At 43.0% G+C, this 24,540-nt stretch overlaps 1 protein-coding gene across 1 annotated transcript; it reads right to left on the bottom strand.

The window, feature by feature from the left end:
- Positions 1 to 805: 805 nt before the first annotated feature.
- LOC308300326 (hepatic sodium/bile acid cotransporter-like) lies at positions 806 to 14,404 on the bottom strand (the record flags this gene model as incomplete). Its single annotated transcript, XM_080744142.1, has 7 exons — positions 806 to 975; positions 2,326 to 2,525; positions 3,602 to 3,780; positions 4,591 to 4,795; positions 9,357 to 9,469; positions 11,918 to 12,004; positions 14,183 to 14,404. 7 exons carry the CDS (start codon positions 14,402 to 14,404, stop codon positions 806 to 808), a joined length of 1,176 nt encoding a protein of 391 aa, XP_080600268.1.
- Positions 14,405 to 24,540: the final 10,136 nt, after the last annotated feature.

Here is a 24,540-nt window from a genome sequence, read left to right as displayed (position 1 = left end):
TTTCTAATGTCAGTGCATACTGCATACAGTACATAGTGATTTCACTTAAACGTTAATAATGTGGACAGCTTATTTTTGCAGTATCACAAAGCTGTTAATTTTCTATTCCAAGTTTGTTGAACAATACAAAGTAAAATCCTCCGTGTATCCATTTGTAACGGAGTCAGGGGTGTCGCAACAAATTCTGGGCCCTGGGTACTTTAACTATTGAAAAATAGCAGATCTACAAGCTCACAGCGCGGCGCTGCGAGCTTGTAGATCTGCTATTTTTGAAAAATTTCAAATCCTTCTAAGGTTTTTTGAAAAACCTATGTTTCTATTTCAGTGGTGCTCAAATCCTTTCATGTGAAGGACGCCCAAAATGATATGTATTTGGCAACGGACCCTCATCTCAAATATTTAGTTCCAGGGACCCCCCCAGAAGCAAAATTTGAGTTACATGTTTGCTACATACCGTTTTCATGACTTTTCAAAAATAGCAGATCTACAAGCTCGCAGTTTCATTGAGCTTTTATATCTGCTATTTTTCAATAGCTAAAGTATAAAATAATTCCAGTCCCCTCCACCTTGGGCCCTAGTAACTCAGTACCACTCCCCCCCCCCCCCCCCCCCCCCCCACCCTTGTGACGCCCCTAAACAGTGTACACATTTAACCAACTCTCAGACTTAAGACTTGAAATGAATACAGAGGATTCTACGGTCAGGTACAACAGAAGGAACAGGTAACAGCTTCTTCATGCTTGGTTAGTGAAAGAGTTCACACAGCTGGTGGGTGTTGAGAGGTTCTGTTGGATTCATCCATCCATCATACAGAAACATCAGCAGGCTTCTTCTCCTTCACCTGCTCCTGAGCGGTGGAGGCTGGCTGGTACATCTTCTCCTTCACCTGCTCCTCCTGAGCGGTGGAGGCTGGCTGGTACATCTTCTCCTTCACCTGCTCCTGAGCGGTGGAGGCTGGCTGGTACATCTTCTTCTCTGCAGGAGGGCAGAGGGAAGATTCACCGCGTGGTCAGATTGTTTTTTGGAGGAGCCAGGAGTTTTGGAGAAGCCAGCAGCAGAGTAAACAAAATTACTCATGTGAAATTATTATGCCTTCATTTGTGCATGTGTGCTGAACATTGATATATGCACTTGTGCTTTTTCAGCTGGATTGTACTTAAGTTGCAGGCTTGTTTTTGCTATCAATTATGTTTAGAACTTTTACGCTAGACTAGACATCGTGACCTTTATTCCTAAAGGCTGCTAATTTATCACGGCTTAGCTGTAATCTATGGTGTGCATACTAGGGCATTAACAACTTGTGATTTTTGCAAGTCGACTCGACTCCGTATAAAGTTGAGTTGAAGTCGTCTTCATCGGTTGATGACGTCATCACATTGACCGGGTGGTGACCGGGGAACAAAACCTGAAAATAACGTACTGTACCTCTGGACTTCATAGAATAGCGTAAAGGGATCCTTTCTCCCTTAAAGGAGTAGTTCACCCCCAAAATGACTTTTTTTCTATTGATTAGTCACACCATGGAGAGTAGAGTTCAATAATATATTTTGGTTTTTGTCACATTCCTAAGACAAAAATTTGATTCGAGTAAATTTACCCCCATTGATTCCGGATGGGGACCCGTTTCGAAACGGGTCCCCATCCGGAATGAATGGGGGTAAATTTATTGTTATCACATTTTTGTCTTAAGGGGATTGCACACGGTACGCGGTCACCGCCTGCTAGTAATTCATTTTCAATGAGAGGCGGGCGGCTATTTCGTCCGCGCAGCGAAGTTTAGAGGCGGCGAGGCGAGCGGGCGCAGTCCCGTGAAAATCCCCGCGAGCGTGCTCGTTTGTGCATGCGTACGCGGGCGGTGAAAGATGGATTGTGTTCATCTTTGTGAAATACCGCGCAGCGTTTACTCAAAGAGCGAGTGTGTTTGTGTATCACCGCGGCGCGGTCCTCGCAGATCCAAGCAGGAGCCCCGGCGGCAACCGCTGTCCGTCTGTAGAGCGCCTTAGGAATGTGACAAAAAACAAAAAATATATATATTTTTCCTTTAAGGCTCCTTTAAGGCTTTTTAATGTTAATATTATAGATTCCACTGCAACCAGCATCATTTAATAAGGAGAGAATAATTCTGTCCTTGACAATAAGCAAACCTACTGTTTGAATGCTACACACACGCACACATGGAGCAAAAATAATGATTGAAAAATACAAAGCACTCTTTTGTTTAATTTCAACCTTTTTTCGACTTTACCTGGTGAGAGTCGACTTGTGTAATGAAGTCGACTTGTCGACCTTTTGGTTAAAGCCCTAGTGCATACGTAGATGACCCACCTTTCTCTTTGACCTTGAACCTCTGGTGACATCTGAACAGGACGATGAGCAGGCCCGCCTCCATCAGCTGGAAGGCGATGTAGACCATGGGGAAGATGTAGAGAGGCCCGATCACGTCCGGTGGAAACGCCACCTTCAGCACGGTGGTGCACAGCTGGATGTTCTGACAGCCGGTTTCCATGGCGATGGTCCTCCGGCCCCTGAGGGGGGGGGGGGGGGGCTCATTCATAAGTCATAGAAACACAGAGAGAGGCAGGGACGTGCAGAGAATGTTAGGGGAGGCAGGGGGCTGACATTTCTAAAAGGGCCTTTTGGTGAAAATATTGAAAATAGCAGACCTCCAAGCACACAATGTGTCGCGCTGCGACGCGTTTTGAGCTCGGAGGTCGGCTATTTTCGGTACTTGATACCACACTAAACTAATTATAATCAAGTCAATACTGGAGATGTGGCGTAACTAAGGCATGGATTTTTACACAGAGAGGGCAATTCTTTCAACTTAAGATGCTGCATTCATGTTCAGGAGAGTTTGGACAAGACAATTCTCTTGAATGCTAGTAGTAGTGCCTATGGCACAGAAAGGGGGGCATTTGCGTTTCTTTCACCGTAGAGAAAACTGCATTCATTGGTCTGGAGAGGAGAGGTGAAATGGCAGGGGCTCAAGCCCCCTTTGATGTCTATGTGTGCACGCGCCTGGAGACGAGGTACATGATTATTTCATGTGTTGTGACATGATTAATGGGTAAATAAATAACGGCTTTGGGCCAAATATCCATTAGGGCCCTGATTTGACCTGGAAAGCAATCGAAAAGTTCCATAAAACAAGATTAATCATTTAAATGAATCAAAGAAAAGGACGAAATCAAATCTAATTATTACTTTTCACTTATTTTCTTGAAAATATTGTCGGTATCGCGTGGAAACCTTGTATGTCCAAAAGCGTTTGTTTTGTATTTATCATTTAAATAATGAACTAAACTAGTGAAAACAGCCGATCTAGGCGTTGTGAGCTTGTAGATCTGCTGTTTTCACTAGTTTTGTGAGACGGCCTTGATGAAGCAGGGCTTTGCTTTGCGAAAGAATTACACACTTGAAACTTGGAGATACAAGGTTTCTGCCAGACAGTGACGATATGTTATTTTCTGCAAGCAGCACCAACATGCAGTGAAATTAGGCTTATTCAGACTACAAAAACATTGCCATTCCCTCCACTGCCGACTGATGATCTATACTGCCCGCACGATCGTCAATCGTCCACATTTAAATGACCACTCACGATCCATTGAGTCTGAAGATGGAGGAGAGGACGTAACCAAACGTGAAGCCTATGAAGGGCATCAGAGCAGCAATGGACATGAGCGGAGGAGACAGCACCGTCATGATGGAGCCTCCGACACCAACACTGGCCATGATGCCCACAACCAGAGCAGCAGTCCACATTATAGCCATCCCCACCTGAACAGTGGAAAGAGAGGGGAGATTAGACTGGTCCCATGAATTGTGTAACTAAACTAATACTTAAGGTGTTTTTGGCAGAATGTTCAACATGGACAAGAGACGTGTGATGGAACAGCGATGTGATGGCAGCCGGCAACAGTTAGCTTAACAGACTAAAGTGGTCAGGCCAACAGTTTGGCCTTTTGGGGAAACAAAAAGGGAATGACTTAAAGGACAACTTTGTTGAACAAGTTCATATTTTAGATAGTTATTAGAGAAAAGAAAAGATGCGTGTTAAAATGTTTTCATTTACTTCTTTCTATCGTTATAGTGATTTTAACTATTTTGATTTGCATGCATGCCCCCAGGTTGGGGGCATGCATGCAAAGGCTAAATAGTAGACACAGTAGGCCCATTCCCAAGATGCACCACAATCTTTTATGGGCAGATGGCTTATGGAGGCTGGTGTAATAGAAATTGATAGCTTATTGTGTCTAAAAATACATATTTAGCCACTTGTACACAGTCATGCCCCCACACACTGAAATCAAAATACTAAAATCGAAAAAAACACTCATCTTTTCTTTTCTCTAATTACAATCTAAAATATGAATCCTTGTTGTAAAAAAACAAAGTTATCCTTTAAGGCAGGGTTGGGCAACCTCGGGCACGGGTGCCAACATTGGCACAGGGGAGGGTGATCATGATTGGCACACTGGCATACGTATGAGAGAGGATTCTTCTTGTGAAATAACCCTTTAAGCAAGGCTATGTGCATCATATCAACATGTCCATCTTTATTTCAGCCTCCCATGTTTACGCTCTGACCTTGTGGAGGATCTTGGCCTGCTGTGGCTTATAGTAGTTGATTACTATTCCTATTCCGCACGGTACGAGGGTCATGACCAGCGCCAGGATGATGCCGCCGTAGGGCACGGCGTTCTCCAGACCAGAGAAGCCCTGGCAGTAGAGGTAGAGGAGCAGGGGCATCATGCCCAGAGCCAGCACCGTGGAGCACGAGGTCATCACAATACTGAGACACACACACACACACACACACACACACACACACACACACACACACACACACACACACACACACACACACACACACACACACGCACACACACACACACACACACACACATGCACACACACACACACACACACACACACACACACACACCAGGGACGTTCAGAGAGTGTTAGAGAGGCAGGGGTTGACATTTCTAAAAGGCCTTTTGGTGGAAATATCGAAAATAGCCGACCTCCAAGCTCACAACGCGTCGTGCTGCGACACGTTGTGAGCTTGGAGGTCGGCTATTTTCAGTGTGTGATACCACACTAAACTAAGCATAATCAAGTCTATACTGGAGATGTGGCGTAATGGCATGGGTTTCTACACAGAGAGGGCAATTCTTTCAACATAAGATGCTGCATTCAAGTTCAGGAGAGTTTGGACAAGGCAATTCTCTTGAATGCTGCCTTCAGGTATGGCATGGAAAGAGGGGGCATCTGCATTTCTTTCACCATAGTAAAAACTGCATTCATGGTCTGGAGAGGACACTTTTTACAGACAAAAGGGACAATGTTGCACAAGACTATTTTCCAGTCCTGGCGGGTGCAAACTACACCTTGTTGGGCACATTTTGAGTTGGAGATCATTGGCAAGAAAGGCAAAAACTGGAATCCTACATGATCTTACAGATAAGTTAAGAATATGAGTGTCTCACTAACCCCCCACCCCACAGCACAGACCAACAAATCTACACTCCCATGGAACCTGTTTTATACGGCATAATGTGAAAGACATAAACACACTTGGACCACTGGGGATGTACACTACAGAACTATAACAGATGCTACTGGTAAGGATAACTGCATGCTGCAAATGTTGTTTCAACGCTCACAATTTAACAAATATATTCACACATTTCAAGTAAATGGATGCCTTGCCTAACATGCCAGTTCATTATTGTTTGTTGATTTGCCATGTAAATACATAAATAAGAGGGTATGCACGTCCACTGGGACCCGCCCCCCTAATCTAGACTGTCTGAGTGGCAAAACATTGAGCAGCTTGGAGCATTGGAGTTTGGAAGTGCTAGTTGCAAATCACTCAACGGCCCTGCATACCACCTGTTTCTAATTTGCACATAATGCAGGAGGCAGCAGGATGTTGTGTTGTAGAAAACGAGTGCTTCCAAACTTTGACACTTGGAAAAATAAAAACATGCACAGAATGTCTTGACAGAAAGTAGCTCATAACATGGCTATGGTGGATTTTTATGAAACAAAAACTTTGCAGATAGAAAAAGGATAATTCAAGCTTTCAGTACAGCTGCAATATTGGTGAGTTAACTTTGTTTAATACAATCAGATAGGACTTTTCTGTTTGGATGTATGGGCTGTCAATGGCAGAAATTAGTTTTTTGCCACTCAGTAGGCGTGTTCCCACATAACTTCCAGCAACAGTGATGTCACGCGCATACCCTCCATAGAATGCATCTCCCATTTCTTACATTAAAAAAGAAATGTCTGGATTTGTCCAAGAGATTCATTGTATGTTATACATAACGGTATATCCGTTATGTCACCGCAGGAGAGTTTTGAGAGCATTACTGTCTTAAGTCTTAACAATCTTATCTATTTCTAAATATTCTGTGCTACGAGGACATGGCTCTTTCTGTTACTAGTGACCCTGACATTCTTAAAACTGACTTAATGTAAGGGACTCAGAGATTGCTCTACTAAAGGTCAGAGTAGAGCAATCAGAAGACGGTAGTTAATTTATATTTGCAGAACTGTATTTCCCAACTATTCCTCTGGATGCAACTGTCAGTAACATATGAATCAGTCAATGTCAATTCTAATACAAGTAATCTTTTAGCAGGGGTGCTATTTTCCACAAACCATAACAGTGTAATTCCATGTCCTTTTTAGTGTGTCAGTGACTCACTGTGTTTAACTCATTAGTCAGTGACTGTATTAATGGATACAGTTCTTTCTGACCAAATCAGATAAGATCCATCGAGATCTGATAGAAACGGAATGTCCTGATGTGTGATGGGACCATAAAGTGCTCAAATCAAACAGGAACCTAATGGGGTGACTGACCTGGAGGTTACAGTAAAACAGTGTGTTGGATGGGGGGGGGGGGGGGGGGGGGGGGGTTCCTATAGCATTATTATGATCATCTCACAGCTTAATGACCAGGTGGGCGATTGTAGTGGGTGTCCGGCAGGTCATTCAACTCTGATAATAAAATGAGAGCTGCCGGAGATTAGTGGTACAGTACAAGACAATGCACATTTTATTGCTGAATGGCATTAGGGCTGCAACTATTGATCATTTTTCTAATATTTGTTTTTATAATCGACTAAATTGATTTGTCTGATTAAGCACTTAATCCCTATTTTATACCATGTCATACAATAGTATCATAATTTGTATTAATCGCAGATGAACAAGCTCACAGCTTGTTGTAGAATTTTTGGTATTATGTTACTTCATCTAAAAACTAACAATCATACAAAAAAATATATAATTAATATCACCTATTGTTTTATAACGGATTAGTTTGATTAAATGTTGCTTGCACCCCTGGCTATAAAACAGCATTTTGGAGGGTTGCTCCTGTGGCCTTAATATGGTAATTTCATGGCTTAATGATCAGGTGGGCGATGTGATGACCAGCAGGTCATTCAACTCTGATAATAGGATGAGAGCCGCCCGTGATTAGTGGTTCATGACATGATGACATGCACAGGGGCGTCACAAGGGGGGGGGGGGGGGGAGTGGGACTGAGTTACTACGGCCCATGTTAGAGGGGCCTTCATTGTTTTATACTTTAACTTTAGCAGATATACAAGCTCACAGCGCGGCACCGAGTGCCGCGCTGCGAGCTTGTAGATCTGCTATTTTTGAAAATGTGTGCAAATCTGTATTTTTTAAGCGAACATTTGTAAAAAAAAAAAAAAAAAAAAATCCCTGGAGCTAAATATTTTGAGATGGAAAACATACGTTTTTCAAAAAAAACCTTTGAAGGATATGAAATATTCAAAGGCACACATTTTCCAGATAGCAGATCTACAAGCCCGCAGCTGAGCTTCTATATCTGCTACTTTTCAATAGTTAAAGCACAAAATAATGCGTAATCATGCGTTCCCAGTCTAAATGGGTTAAACCCCCCTATGAAGAACATTCATGGGGGGCTCGCAGTGAATCCTTGTACCCAGGGCACAGAATTTGGTGTGACACCCCTGGATGACATAGACAGGGTTGGCGCAAGGCGTCATTGCTTCTTGTGATGTCAGAAATGAAAAACAATCCCACAGGCCAAGGCTACTGAACAACGGACACCAGAAGCGGAGATGGCCAGGAAAGCAAAGCACATGATGTGCAACTAATTATCAGCCTTGTCCTTTTATGAAGTGATAATGCATGTCTGGTGGGGGATGTGAGAGTGATAAATGCCATAATACATAATGTCCAGCAGGCTCCTTGGCATGCGGCCTACCATTACATTGTTTAATGGTCTGCCAGGAACCAGCCAATTACAGTTGTTATTATCATATCCATCTCTTTCATTAGACAGTCACCCCAGCCCACACAAGCCCAGAGTGCCCAAAACTATTCTAGAACTCTTTCATAATGTACTGTACTAGAATATCGCCCGCCTTTGGCGGGCGAATTCTAGAGTTCGCACGCTTTGCGTGCTCACATGCACACACGCACAACTGCTCCAAGCCATGTTGCCCACAAAAAGCACTGTTTCTTCATGTATTTTGTGTGTGTGTGTGTGTGTGTGTGTGTGTGTGTGTGTGTGTGTGTGTGTGTGTGTGTGTGTGTGTGTGTGTGTGTGTGTGTGTGTGTGTGTGTGCCCCCTGTGCAGCTGACCCCTCTCTCTCTCTCCCCCTGTGCAGCTGACCCCCCCCTTCCCTCTTGTAACCTGAGACTCTCTCTCTCTCTCTCTCTCTCTCTCTCTCTCTCTCTCTCTCTCTCTCTCTCCCCCTGTGCAGCTGACCCCCCCCCCCTTCCCTCTTGTAACCTGAGACTCTCTCTCTCTCTCTCTCTCTCTCTCTCTCTCTTGCTCTCTAGCGAATGAGCGGACGGCATAGGGTTGTGGGCGGTATTCCGTGAGTTCTAGCGACATACATCTGATCTACATCTGATCTACCTATGAGTTGAGGTGGATGTGAAGTAGGCGTGAATGGGCTTGGAAGTGGGATGCGGCTCTTAAAGGATTGTAGAATAGGATGTTGGCAAACATATTCTCCACATAGTATATAACCATTGTCTCAGATACAGATGTGTACTGTAGGTCATGTTTTTACTGAGCAGTGATCCGGATAGAGACTTTAATTTTAATCTGACTGTGGTTTAGGTGAAGTATCTGTATGATTGTAATTATCTGAATGGGTAGAAAGGCCCCCACTCCACACCTAATAGTTAGGATGGGTACAAATGGATCCAATTGTACACTGTCAGAGTTGAGGAGAGACCTTGAAATTTGAAAGTTTGAGAAACACTGCTCTATAAAACCACACATCAGAGATGGAACGGATCATGGATGATGTACTGTATATACGTACCTGAGGTTCATGTCTCCTCTCAGGGCCAGGGCCAGGACGTTGGAGATGTTTCCTCCTGGACAGCATCCACAGATCAGCACCGCTACGGCAGCCATTGGGTCCAACTGGAACACCTGGAGAACAGGGACAGAACATACTGTATGAGTAAGACTCTGTCTTATGCTGAGAATGATGAATGATGAACACAAACAGTGTTTCAGAGTTTCAGGTCCAATATATTTAATAGTTATGGATCATTTAGTTATGACATCCTATGCTATTTTCTGTGAACTCTGCCTAACTCCAAGTCAAGATCCACTTCCCCCTGTCCTGACCTGTGTACTGACACCAACATATCTCTGTATGCCAAACAATAAGTTGAAACAACATGTTGAGATGACCTTTCTCACGTCAAATAATCTTTGACACAGAAAGATAGCTGACACTGTTAGGGTCAGTATAGTCTCTCGATTACAGACTTCTGCAGTGCTGCAAAAGTGAAAAGGAAAGACCTTTTCTTTGACGATTCCTGGCCAGATTGGGGTCAGTGTAATGTTTTAACTTGCAGGCGCTTCGTGCTTCTCTTGACCACAAGATACCAGTAAGACTCCCTAATCGGGAGATAAGCGACCGTAGGTCACTTATCTCCACAAATAGGGCAAAAATGTGTTTTGCCAAAATCTTCCTGATCCATGTTGATGACATGAGTGTAGACATACTGTGTAGTGATTTTCGTGATTTTAGGGCAAAATCTGTAGGAGCAGTGTCCAAAAATGTGTTTTTAAAAATCGGCCTGGAGGTGGCGCTATATGGGAGAGATTCATGTTGATGGGATGTGTGTAGACATACTGTGTACCGATTTGCGTGATTTTAGGGCAAAAATTGTAGGAGCAGTGTCCAAAAATGTGTTTTGCAAGAATCGGCCTCATGGTGGCGCTAGAAGAGGGCCATGTGATAAATGAGGGGTGGGGTCTCCGCGCCGGCAAGGCGGACGAATAGGTACCGGCCCCGGCTGTCCCGGTCGCTCCTAGCCGGAGTTACGGCATTTTATGTGAGCTGCAGTGTAGGGGGTCCTCCACTGGGGGGCGCCACCACTTTTGCATCCGTTCTGGAGCACCAGGAGTCGGTGGTCCCCGGGAATTCCCCGGGAATTCCCCGTGAGCAGCCCCGTTGGGGTGGTCATTTGGTCAGTTTAGCACATTTGGTCATTTTTTACATCTGGGGGTCCCCCAGGGACCTGGGGGTCCCTGGAGCTCCGGGGGTCCTTGGAGGTTGTAGTTTGGCAGGCAAGGAACGTGTGTGCAAAATTTGGCATGGATCGGGGCAACGGTTGCGGAGATATGAGCAGGGCAAGAGTGTGACGTGTGAGGTGTGACAGACAGACTGACGGACTGACGGACTCACTCACAGTTTGTGCAGGTTTTGATAGTAAATGCGACCTACGGTCGCAACCAACCGGTCCAAGGTGACACCGCCCTGCCATCCTCTCATCTCAGACTATGAATTCGCTACACGACGGACCTGTCATAATTGTCATCCATTAATACCAGTAAGACTCCCTAATCGGGAGATAAGCGACCGTTGGTCGCTTATCTCCACAAATATCACAACCTCCACCTCTCACGGACGACTTATATCTCCATATACGGAGATGGCCATATATGGAGATACGATGACATCACAGAGTCCACAGCTGATGATGTGGCGTGATGTCATACAATACACAAACAAGCCCTATGTAAAGGGGCAATTCTCACCAGGGAAGAGAGCATTGCCTGGAATGTTGAATCTCCATATATGGAGATAACCTACGCATCACACAAAGTCTGACCTCACCAGCCCATACTTGGGCATGGACGACTTATATCTCCATATACGGAGATGGCCATATATGGAGATACGATGACATCACAGAGTCCACAGCTGATGATGTGGCGTGATGTCATACAATAAACAAACAAGCCCTATATACTGATGCGATACGATGACATCACAGAGTCCACAGCTGATGATGTGGCGTGATGTCATACAATAAACAAACAAGCCCTATATACTGATGCGGAGATATGAGCAGGGCAAAGGTGTGACGTGTGACGTGTGACCGACCGACGGACGGACGGCCGGTGGAGGTTTTCATAGTAAACTGCTCCCTAACGGTCGCAATAATAACAAATTGTGTCATATTTGTCAGACCATGGTACGTTCCACCCATTTTGATAAGGATGCATTTAAATTGAATCTCATTCTTTCTCTCCGGTGAGAGACCACCATATTTGATCTGTATGTGTTAACCTTGTCTGTCTCTCGAATACAGTGATCTCCTTACGAAATATACACCGGCCACTAAGTCTTATTCTTGTCATGGATACGATTTAAGATTTAAAAGGGATATCTTATCAGTTTATCTATCAGCCATAATTGGCCAAATTGAATAATGTTATACTTTCAAAAATCTAAAAATCTAAATATCTTTGAAAATGTATATGAACAGCTTTCAACAGAGGATTTTGTACAGATGAGTGGAAATGATTCTGACGATTAGGCAAACATAATTCAGTCAGGCCTTAACAGTGGATACTAACCTTAGCCAGGCAGAAGGAGGTGAGGGGCATGACTCCATACTGGGCCACCACAGCTATAGCAACACCCTTGGGTCTCACTATGTGGGCCTGGAGAGAGAAGAGATGGTTTATAACACCACCACAGCTATAGCAACACCCTTGGGTCTCACTATGTGGGCCTGAAGAGAGAAGAGATGGTTTATAACACCACCACAGCTATAGCAACACCCTTGGGTCTCACTATGTGGGCCTGGAGAGAGAAGAGATGGTTTATAACACCACCACAGCTATAGCAACACCCTTGGGTCTCACTATGTGGGCCTGAAGAGAGAAGAGATGGTTTATAACACCACCACAGCTATAGCAACACCCTTGGGTCTCACTATGTGGGCCTGAAGAGAGAAGAGATGGTTTATAACACCACCACAGCTATAGCAACACCCTTGGGTCTCACTATGTGGGCCTGGAGAGAGAAGAGATGGTTTATAACACCACCACAGCTATAGCAACACCCTTGGGTCTCACTATGTGGGCCTGAAGAGAGAAGAGATGGTTTATAACACCACCACAGCTATAGCAACACCCTTGGGTCTCACTATGTGGGCCTGAAGAGAGAAGAGATGGTTTATAACACCACCACAGCTATAGCAACACCCTTGGGTCTCACTATGTGGGCCTGAAGAGAGAAGAGATGGTTTATAACACCACCACAGCTATAGCAACACCCTTGGGTCTCACTATGTGGGCCTGAAGAGAGAAGAGATGGTTTATAACACCACCACAGCTATAGCAACACCCTTGGGTCTCACTATGTGGGCCTGAAGAGAGAAGAGATGGTTTATAACACCACCACAGCTATAGCAACACCCTTGGGTCTCACTATGTGGGCCTGAAGAGAGAGGAGATGGTTTATAACACCACCACAGCTATAGCAACACCCTTGGGTCTCACTATGTGGGCCTGGAGAGAGAAGAGATGGTTTATAACACCACCACAGCTATAGCAACACCCTTGGGTCTCACTATGTGGGCCTGAAGAGAGAAGAGATGGTTTATAACACCACCACAGCTATAGCAACACCCTTGGGTCTCACTATGTGGGCCTGAAGAGAGAAGAGATGGTTTATAACACCACCACAGCTATAGCAACACCCTTGGGTCTCACTATGTGGGCCTGCAGAGAGAGGAGATGGTTGGTTCATTCATAACACCACCACAGCTATAGCAACACCCTTGGGTCTCACTATGTGGGCCTGGAGAGAGAGGAGATGGTTGGTTCATTCATAACATCCATGTCTTTCTTGACCCCATCACCATTCACCTCTCTTCTTGATGTGATGACATTCGGCAATTCAATTAGGGATGCACCAATATCGGTATCGGCTCCCGATATGACTTAATTAAGTCATATTGCGGTATCAGATATCGGACACAACGTCACCGATCCAAGTCACAGATAGCCAAGTCTCTGGCTTATAAATATGCAATATAATCACACAATTGTAAGCCCCGGCCATAACCAAACGTTTTAGCATATACTAAATAAACTAATACATTAAATATATCGATATCCCACTATCTTATCCAGCAAATCTTTTTCGTCACTCCTCCACTCTGTTATTTGAACTGAAGCCTATCCTAAATCCTTAAAGAATGGCTTTAATTGAAAGGTGATGCATTTTGTTTTGTACTTGCTATGTATCCTACTGTATCGGGTTTCGGTAAAGTATCTGGAAATATCCAAATGTATATATCGGATCGGATCGAAATTGAAAAGACCTGTATCGGTGCATCCCTAAATTCAATGGCCCTCAACCTGCCTTCTAACTGTGGTTTGCGTTGGACATCAAGTCAGGATCCAGTATAATATACAGTGATGGAAGAAGTACTCACATCTTTTACGTACAGTACTTGAGTACCTGTACTTCACACCATTCATAATAGTTAGTTAATTTAACCACCAACAAGTATTACTTTAATTCAAAGACAACAAATTGCAGATCTACAAGCTCACAACGCCTCATGATATGATGCATTGTCATCTTCAGCTATTTCGCTATTCATCAAACTGATTTTACTATTTTTAAAAACATTTTTAAATAGTGTTGATGAAGATCGTCTATTTGGAGTATTTTAATATGTTTTTCAAAATAGTTAAAAGGGTTTAGCATGGATGGATGTAAATAGGGCCCCTAGTGCACTGGCCAAAACAAAACATGAAATCATACAATGAATATTGACCTGTCTGTCACACACTTGGATAGGTGTGAGCAACCAGCTAGATTACCTTGATTTTGGCCACCTCCATGGTGCACCCCAGAGATATCATGGTAGTGAACAGGATGACCATGCAGATGAGGCTGATGGCCTGGTCCATGGCTGCTGATATGAGGGGAGGCACTGACAACACACCGCTGGCATTGGCAGCAGCCGTGATGTTATTATAGGAGAGGCTGTCATTCTGCCACAGATCTGAATCATCATACAGCAGCTCCATTGAGTCTTCCATGATGGGACGTTTCAGGGTAGCATCAGTTCTTGGGTTATCTAGTGGGAGAAATATGTGAAAAAGGTGTTCACTTCCGGCAGAAAGCGTGAAAATTTGCACCTAGGGGTATTTTTGTGCGCTGAATTCAAAAATGGACGGTCCCAAGCACTTTTCTCAAATTCACTTTTCTCTAATTCACTTACCATAGGGTTAGGGTTAGGAAAAAAAGACCCCCCAAAAAGTAGCATGTGAGGGGTCTATCTAGGGGGTTTTCATGATTCTGAATCCATTCCAAGCATTTGTTTTGCACAAAAACATTCCTTGGGCAAGAAATGGACCCCACAAAACTATGATTTAGTGATGAGTCATCACTTTTCACAGTTGTGTAGGGTCCATTTTTTTTGTGGGGTCTTTTTTCCCTAGTATGGTAAGTGAATTAGAGCCACCAGATCCCATGGGAAAAGTGCTTGGGAACGCCAAGTTTTTGAATTCGGCGCACAAAAATACCCCTAGGTGCAAATTTTCGCGCTTTCTGCCGGAAGTGAACACATTAGCCTATTTTTGTTACATATTTCTTCCACTAATCCTGGTATAGGTGGACATACAGGTAGCACACATAGACACATGGATTGGACACGCACACTATAGTAAGGGAGGGAGGAAAGATCAGTACATTTTTTCTAAGACTTATAAAAGTATGATTGCGTCATCCACTGTAATGAATGATTACACAGGCACATGTACCGGTATGCCTCTACTCTGCTCTCTGTACAACAATGAAATATTTAGAACAAGACATGAATTCTTAAGTATGGCTTGGATCCCCTTTTTCTTTATCTTCACAAGGCATTGCTTTCATTGCATCACGGCAGCATTCCGACAAGCTGCCCATGACAAGCTAAAGTCTGAATCCTTGTTGGAGAGAAAGATTTGCAGTTGGTCAGCCCAGCCAGCATGCATCTAATGTCATCTTTCATCTAAGAAGACGATCATTTTGCTTTGGCCACATTGATCCCTGAATTTTGAAAATGTAGCATGCCCAAAATTGAGTCACCAGTGCTCCAATTTGTTTCACATTTGTCTTAATATCAAGGCATTTATTCCTTAATTCCAGTTCATGCCTTCAATATGCTGTTTTATTTACACTTTGGTGCTGTTAACTCAGTTGACTGTTGAATGTGTGAAGGAGTACAAGAAGATAGGCTGCAGTTTTCTTTGATTTTCATACAACAGCAGCCTACTTTATCCTCCTTTGATGACAAGGCACCAAACTTTTTCCAAAGAAGATGCGGATGACTGACAACCACTTCCTTTCTCCTATCACCGTTGTGAGCTGTGTGTGTGCACTGTAGTGTATATGCTTTCACAATACATATTTTCACAGATTTGTTCATTTTCCTAGTAAAAGAAACTGCATATAAAGGTGATGTAACCTAGATTCATTCAGTGAAAATGCATTGATTTATTACTCTCAGTCTCAGCTGATATGAAACCTATTTGGGGGGACTATTTTATGCAAAAACTGAAATCCCTACTGTATGGGTGATTAATATTCATGCCTGCTTGTGCAAACATGGCACAGAATGTGTAAACCAGAACCAATGCAACAATTATTCATCACAAAAATGCATAGATTGTCTTACCTGGTGGGAGAGAGAGGGTCTTCTTTCCTCTGATCACTAAGACAAATGTGCTCCTCTGTGAAGTTTCACTGTTTATTACTCGTGAAATCTGGTTAATTATTATCAACAAATATGTCTCACAGGTACTATGGTCCACTGACTCACCTGTTCATCTTATCTGTGCTTTTCCTGCAGAGATATTGCAACTGTCTGCAGACAGCCAACATGCAGCATGCCTATGGTTTACCTTCGGGTAACAACACATTCTCTGTATAGTCACAGGAAGTCGGTAAACATGAATAGACATGCTAAAACAGAACACAAGCCTATAAAACTAACATTTGCTGTTGTGCAGCGCCTTGCATAATCAGAAACTAAACTTGAGGTTACTTTTCATTTACCTGTATTTGTATTTTTAAAATATATATCGTCGTTGTCGGGTGAAAACCTTTTATGTCCAAAACTGTTTGTTTTGTATTTATCATTTTGAAAATGATTTAAACTAGTGAAAACAGACGATCTGCAAGCACACAACGCCTCGCAGCGCGAGGCGTTGTGTGCTTGTAGATCTGCTGTTTTCACTACTTTTGGTCAACGGCCTTGTATGATGAAGCAGGGCTTTGCTTTGCGAAAAAAAAAAAATACAAATTTGAAACTTGGAGATATAAGGTTTCTGCCTGACAGTGACGATATCTATAAATAAAACGTACATTTTTTATCACAATGACATTTAGCATAATATGGAACACATTTGTGAAGGTATATCTTTACCAGTTTGAGGGTGGTGACATTTTTTGGTGGCACATTTCCCCACAAGGGGTAATTGTATGGGCCAATCGAGTTGATGTTTACACTTGACTTTGAGGTGTAAACATGAATGAGTTAATCAATCAAAGTCTCTCAAACTTTCTTTTACAACAGGATTTGTGGCTTTAGAGATGATGATGCCATTGAACTTAATTGAGGATCACGTTGTAATAAACTGAGATGCGGTAGTGAGATCTGGTATTGCACAGTAGCAATACAGTGGTAAATTACAGTAGAGTTAAGCAGTAGACCCAGCATCCTTATGATAAATATGTATGGAAGCACCATCTAGTGGACACTTGATTTATGCATGTTGCTTAAAGTAGTTTTGAGCAGCCTAGTTTTACATCACCTGCTTCCATATGGCTGTAAGAGAAAGGAATATGAAACATCCCAAACTTAAGAATATAATGAATGCACATGGCCGTTTTGAACTTTTTCTTTTTGAAACTAACTTTGCAAGCCATGTGTTTTTGCCTATATTAGATTTTTGAACCTCTTGCAAAAGGGAGCCCAGACGCCAAGATCACAAGCACTCCCTCTGCTCTTGAGCATACATCCTCATTACTTATTTATTGCCAGACAAAAAGGATTAAAAATATATATATCTTTGGATTTGGGAAATGCTATAAAACTAAGCAACTCATTTAATATGCTTAGATCATTATTTTCTCTATTAAACAACAATAAAGTTATATCAAGATTATTTCGCCTTTAGTTTTCTATTCAGGTGAGTTAACTGAGAACCAGTTTTCTGGGTCCCATCGTAGTTAAAAACAATACATTAAAAGAACATTACAATAACATGAATTTATTGTAATGCAAAACTATATAAAATCAGAAAATACAAACATGCAGTAGGCCACATGTGAGACTAACAAGTACAAATGTAATTTAAGACACATTTTATTTGATCCTTTAAATGCAGGGATGAAAATAAAGTTGAGCAGTTTAAGGGTTTCACATAATCATGAAATATGAGACATGCAATATACTGTATCCTCAAAGGCTTATTAAGCCTTAAACACTGAACATACAAAGGATAAGTAAGGATAACTTGAATTGGCTTGGATATATGTATGACGTAGCTCGGGATGGCCGTGCCAGGCCAGGATAGGATATATGTTGATCTAAAGAATTTTACATGCATGACCACAAGAACTTGACACTAATTTGATACTGAGAAAGAATGATGTTGGAATGATTCCCTCGATCCTCTATACTCTCTCCTCCCCCTTCCATAAGACAAAACAATAGCAAGGACAAAAACATCCCGGCCTTAACAGTGACTGAAGGCTGGGGGGTGAAAAGCCACAAAAGGAGGGCATTTTAAAGGTTTATCAGGCCTGCTGCCCCATATGGGGGGAGGGGAGGGAGAGAGACTCCACTCATGGCCTGGGCTGGGCTGGACTGATCAGTCTCTCTGTAATTACAGGCCTGCACTGGACATGCCCGCATGCACTGCCCCTGTAAGCCACAGCTAATCAATGTCTGCTCCTGATTTGCTGTGTGCAGGCAGGCGATTATATGGGCTGAAGGGCTGATCAAATGCAACATAACTCACCATGATGGCCTGTGTGTGTGTGTGTGTGTGTGTGTGTGTGTGTGTGTGTGTGTGTGTGTGTGTGTGTGTGTGTGTGTGTGTGTGTGTGTGTGTGTGTGTGTGTGTGTGTGTGTGTGTGTGTGTGTGTGTGTGTGTGTGTGTGTGTGTGTGTGTGTGTGTGTGTGTGTGTGTAAGGACTACAAACCATGGGTTGACATCTAGACCTACTGCACATCCAGTATGAAACAGAGCTGCTACCTTTAAATGCATTTTGAGAAAAGATAATGCTGTAATTTGTTGCAAAAGCTTTATACCATGTATATATAAAATGTCACAAAGCGACTCAGCTCTGTACCCCCTCCAACTTTATATTATGTTCCCCATTTTCAACAGTTTTTATTTTATTTGTGACACTTGCTTTGGCAATGTAAACATATGTTTTATCATGCCAATAAAGCTCCTTTGAATTGAATTGTGTGCACGCACGCCTGAGTGCATGTGGGGGTCCTCCATTTTCCGTCACAATTAAGGGTGTCATGATGATTGATCTTGCGAGGGAGAATCAGTTACACTTACTGCAGTAAGACAATACAACGAGACTCATGATGGTCGCTTGCCTAGGCCTAATTGGATTACCTAGGACAACTGTTACCTTGCACTACTGGAACAAAAGTTCTACTGACTCTGACCTCTAACGTACTTTTCCCTGAGAGGGTTGCTGTGGCGTCTTGCTGTGGCTCCCATTATTGCTTTAAAAGGAAAAAAATATATATATATTCTTGACTTATTTGCACTGACTTTGGTCACTTTTTTTTCAGGCCCTGCACTATTGGGTTGTGTTGGTTGTACTGTGTATTATTGCGGTGTTGATATGGCGGTGCGATACTTGTGTTGCATGACTGCATTGACTAGCAGTGACTGTTATGTGCACTCTTTTGTTTGGCACAGTTTGCTAAGTTATGCTTGAGTATAGCTTTTTTTTGTGTGTGTGACGTGTCACTTATGAGCGTTGAATGTTTCGTGGTCACTTTATGTATAAATTCTTCTTCTCTTTTTGCAATAGCTTTCGACACTTTATGTTTTATTTATCTTTTTTTTGTGCTTGCTCTTTGGACTGTATACTACAGTACTCTTTTTCTTTTTGGAGCTGTGTGAAACACAGGCTCCCTATACGTGGCTGTGTGGGTCTGTGTGTGTGTGTGTGTGTGTGTGTGTGTCTGTCTGTCTGTCTGTGTGTGTGTGTGTCTGTGTGTATGTAGCCTGAACTTCCTAAACTTCGGCACGCCACTAGTCCCACAGTTTTGCCACCAAACACTCGCGCCATATGTCAAATCGACCGGCTTACTCGGGAATCGTGGGCTATTACTTTTCTAAGAGAAAGGTTCTATAGTTTAATTGATATTAATTTATTAGTGAATTAATTTTCCCCATTAACTTAGAATGGGAATCGCAAAAACTCACATTCAATTATTTGTCTCTCGCAAACCACAGGGGCTACAGTTTCAAGACTTGGAGAGGAGGTTCATAATGATTTCAAGGATTAAATAAAAAATAATTGTGTCATTTGGCCTCATGGTGGCGCTATAACACCCCACTTTACGTTTTGGCCTGTAACTCTTGAACCGTAGGTCGGAAAATTAAAAATATTTTTTCCCTGGATTCCTTGGGTCATGACGCATCTCCCCATATAGGCCACGCCCATTTGCGCCATGATAGATTTTCCGCCATCTTGAATTTTCTCCAAAACACACTTTTTGCTCCTTTTCCTACATATTTTCTTCAAATGTCACAAAAATCGGTACACATGATCCACACACACACACACACACACACACACACACACACACACACACACACACACACACACACACACACAGCTCCACTTCACACGGGTGTGATTTTTCTTACTTCTCTGTAACTTGTAACCTTAACTGCTGTGCTGCCTCTGGGCAACTGAATTTCCCCTGTGGGATAATAAAGGTGTCTATCTATCTATCTATCTAAACACAGGACAGATACAGATGGGGTTTTCACCGTTATTTTGGTCCGTTTTCTAGCCCAAAGAATGTTTTTCATGCAAAACAAATGCTTGCAATGGATTCAGAATCCCCAAGAACCCCTAGTTTGACCCCTCACATGCTACTTAAAGCATATTTTTTTTGGTGTGTTCCTTTCCTGTATATTGAAGTCGACGGAGTGAATATACAAATGGCCATAACTTTTTTTCGCAGAGTTTCCGGCAGAGCAGGCCTCTAATTCTGTGTACCTTAATGACCAAATGAATAGAAAAAACAAAAATAAAAAGTATGTCATGACGTCACAGGTAAAACCCCATTCTTTGAGCTTTTGGGCCTGTGGCTCCCCGGCTATCAGTGTATTTTGGATTCATGTCAATTTGTGTTTTCAGATATAGCAGACAGCAGCTCACAACGCCTCGCAGCGCGAGGCGTTGTGAGCTGCTGTCTGCTATTTTTTTGTGTCTGCTATTTTTGGTTACAGTTCTCAGAATATGGACACTAGGGTTCAAGTTGTTAATATAAAAAGGATTGGAATATTTGGAGGACCCCCTGTAGTAACTCTGAGGACCCCCTAGGGGTCCCGGACCCCCTGTTGAAGACCCCTGATTTAGAAATAAGGTTACACATATACACACACAAAAAAAACATTGCAAACGAAAGAGATGCTAATCTCTTTTATTATGCAAGAAGAAAACCTTTACATGGTTCAAGTCCATGAGTTTCAAGTGACCACCCTCTGCTAAAGCTCAAGGAAGACAGAGGAGGGGGGCTTCATGTCACGGCTGTGAATGCATTATTGAGGCCCAACCTTATTGTGTTGTCATGCCTTAAATAGGCTATACTGTTACAGACCTAATTTCTAACGTGACCCTGTTTGTCTGCACAGCTGCGGGACATATAGCTATGATAATAAAGGGAATGAGAGAGGGGTGGACGGACGGACCAGAGGAATGGAGAGGGAGAAAAGGGAGACGATAAAGACAGAATGACAGAGGGATACCGCCATGGGGTGTCGCACCAAATTCTGGGCCCTGGGTACAGGGATTCACTGTGGGGCCCCCCATGAATGTTCTTCATAGGGGGAGGGGGTTTAACCCATTTGGGGACCGCATTATTAGGCATTATTTTGCGCTTTAACTATTGAAAAATAACAGATATACAAGCTTACAGCGCGGCACTACGAGCTTGTAGATCTGCAATTTTTGAAAAATCTTGGAAAATGTGTGCAAATCAAAGAAAAACCTATACATGTTTCTATGTCAGTGGTGCTCACACTTTTTCATGTCAAGGACCCCCAAAAGGATATGTATTTGGCCACGGACCCCCATATCAAAATATTTAATTCCAGGGACCCCCAGAAGCAAATATTTTCAGTGCGGCACTCGGTGCCGCGCTGTGAGCTTACAAGTATATCTGCAATTTTTCAATAGCTAAAGTATAAAATAATTAAGGCCCCTCCACCTTGGGCCCTGGTAAGCCAGTCCAACTCCTCCCCCCCTTGTGACACCCCTGACACCGCCAGCTAATAGCAGGAGGAGGAGGGTCATAGCAGGTCGCTATTATGTACTGGCTGGGTGTCGGCAGCAGCTGCTGTGGCCCGCTGACCTGCCTGGGGAAGGGTTGAGGCAGCTCTAGGCTTTGTTTTTACGCATTTGTTGATCCACTGTTGCAGGGCAAATAATCCACTGTGTAAGCTCCTTATGTACAGCATGAATTTTGAGGAGAGAGGAAGGGGGAAGAGAAAATAGAAAACAGATTATTTGCTATTTGGTCCAACACCATCCCCCCCACCCCCACATGCGGTTGTTGAGCTACAAGCAAAAGGGGAAATATAGTGTAATAGAGACTAGGAGGAGAGGCTTAAGCACGATCTATACGTTGTTGTATGATGGTGTTGTACATTTAAAATAGCAGAGCTACAAGCAAGCGTATAGGTATATCTGCTATTTTATGACAGAGATTATATTAGGCATAATACATGTTGAACCTAGCCTGAATGCATGGGCTATCCAGGGTTGAAGAATAATTCAGAAAACAAAGATATTGTATAAAAATGGCCACTCAAATACAACTGTGAACTGTCTAGGTTTGGTCTGCATAAAAATACATTTATGATAGTCTTCCAAGGCCTAGTGTGTGTGTGTGTGTGTGTGTGTGTGTGTGTGTGTGTGTGTGTGTGTGTGTGTGTGTGTGTGTGTGTGTGTGTGTGTGTGTGTGTGTGTGTGTGTGTGTGTGTGTGTGTGTGTGTGTGTGTGTGTGTGTGTGTGTGTGTGTGTGTGTGTGTGTGTGTGTGAGAGAGAGAGAGATAGAGAGTGTGTGTGTGTGTGTGTGTGTGTGTGTGTGTGTGCGCGTGTGTGTGTGTGTGTGTGTGTGTGTGTGTGTGTGTGTGTGTGTGTGTGTGTGTGTGTGTGTGTGTGTGAGAGAGAGAGAGAGAGAGAGAGAGAGAGAGTGAGAGTGAGAGTGAGAGAGAGAGAGAGAGAAAGAGATATGTCTTCAACAACCTAGAGGGATAAACTACATTCCTCACTGAATGTCCTGTCCTGAGCAATCCAAAAATAGGCTTTTCACCAAATTAGCTTAATACCAAAAATAGACAAACAAACAAATAAAAAACATATTTCCACTCTCAGCAGCCTAATTGACAACCAAATAAACAAGAGACTACGTGATCCACGTCTATGGTCCTTCTGTCACACAGTGATTTGAACTACAATTTCCGTGGTGCAGCGGAATGACGCCTAGCCTACAACACAACAGGCTCCTGGGTCTTGTAGTTTTTGATTGATTGAAGAATTTATTAGAAGTTTGCAATAGAAAAAAGTACAGTTTCATGACAGTACAAATCACTGGTACAAGGTCAACTAAAAGGAGATCCTAGAAAGCCGAGGCTTATTTCCACAGGAACCACACTTTAAGTATCTCATATAACATTGAAAGACAGACGGATAGAACATAGTACTTTATCTAGGATAATATCAGTTTCAAAAGCATAACATCAAATACAAAAGGCAGAATACAAAGAAAAAGGGGGGGGGGGAGCATGGGGGCTTAGTCTGTTTACAAGTCACGGGTAGCTGCTGTCTGAAGGTGACTTTTCATACCAATTTTGAAGGAGGCTAGGGATTTGCTCTCCTTTAGGGCTTGTGGAAGGGCGTTCCACATGTTGATGGTATAGCAGGAGAACGAGTTAGCGCCTTGTTTAGTGTTAAATCTACGCTGATGATGATTAGTGGAGCTGCCTCTGGTGTTATGATCGTGAACATCCTTGACCTTTAAGAAGTAGTTTGTCAGGTACATGGGAATCTTGGAGGTGTAGTGTATCTTGTACACCAGGCCCATTGCAAGATGCTGTACTCTGTCAGCTACTTTGAGCCACCCCACGCTTTCGTGGTGATGCTCGGTAAGGTGGGTCAGAGGAGGGAGACCAAGCACAACCCTAATTAGTTTGTTTTGGGCTGTTTGGAGCTTTAGCTTTAAGGCAGCTGGGGTGTCGCGATACCAGACAAGGACTCCGTAATCAATGAGGGGCCCAATAAGAGCACCTCCTAGTGTCTTTCGGGATTTAATAATTCTAACTTAAAGATACATTTTAAGTAAATATTAAACATACACCATTTCAGGAGTTGCCCTTTTTTAATCCGCGCTTCACTTGCGGCTAAACAAAAGACAAACGGGTATATGATGTCAACAATATCGTCAAATTACGTCCCAAGTGAAAACTAACAGCGCAACGAAACGAAACTCAAAAGACTACAAGTCCCGGCGGCCGCGCGGCGCGGGTCGCACAGGCGTGTCGCGGAACAGTGTGTGTATTAGAGATGGGATTTATGGCTCTTTGAAGTGAGCTGGATCTCTGGGATCCGTTCCTTTCAAAGAGCCGTTCAAAAGACTGGCTCGTTTTAGTTACTAGTAGTTAGTATAACGTTGGAGATTTTGATTATAATTACAAATCAATTCAACCCTATATACATTTCGGCCATATATAGACCTACATTTACGCCATTTGAAAATAGCCGATCTAGTCTACAAGCTCACAATGTGTCGCGTTGCGACGCATTGTGAGCTTCTAGATCTGCTATTTTCAAATGATTTTTCAAATTTTTATTTGTTGGAAAACCTGTGAAATGGGACATTCTGCTTCTGCATAATGAGTAGGCTACTTTAGTT

This window comes from Nannobrachium achirus (assembly GCF_963921795.1).
Source record: "Nannobrachium achirus genome assembly, chromosome: 16".
In the NCBI taxonomy this organism is placed as follows: Eukaryota; Metazoa; Chordata; class Actinopteri; order Myctophiformes; family Myctophidae; genus Nannobrachium; species Nannobrachium achirus.
Note: the sequence above shows the minus strand (reverse complement) of the source record. Positions and strands in the feature narration are given on the sequence as shown.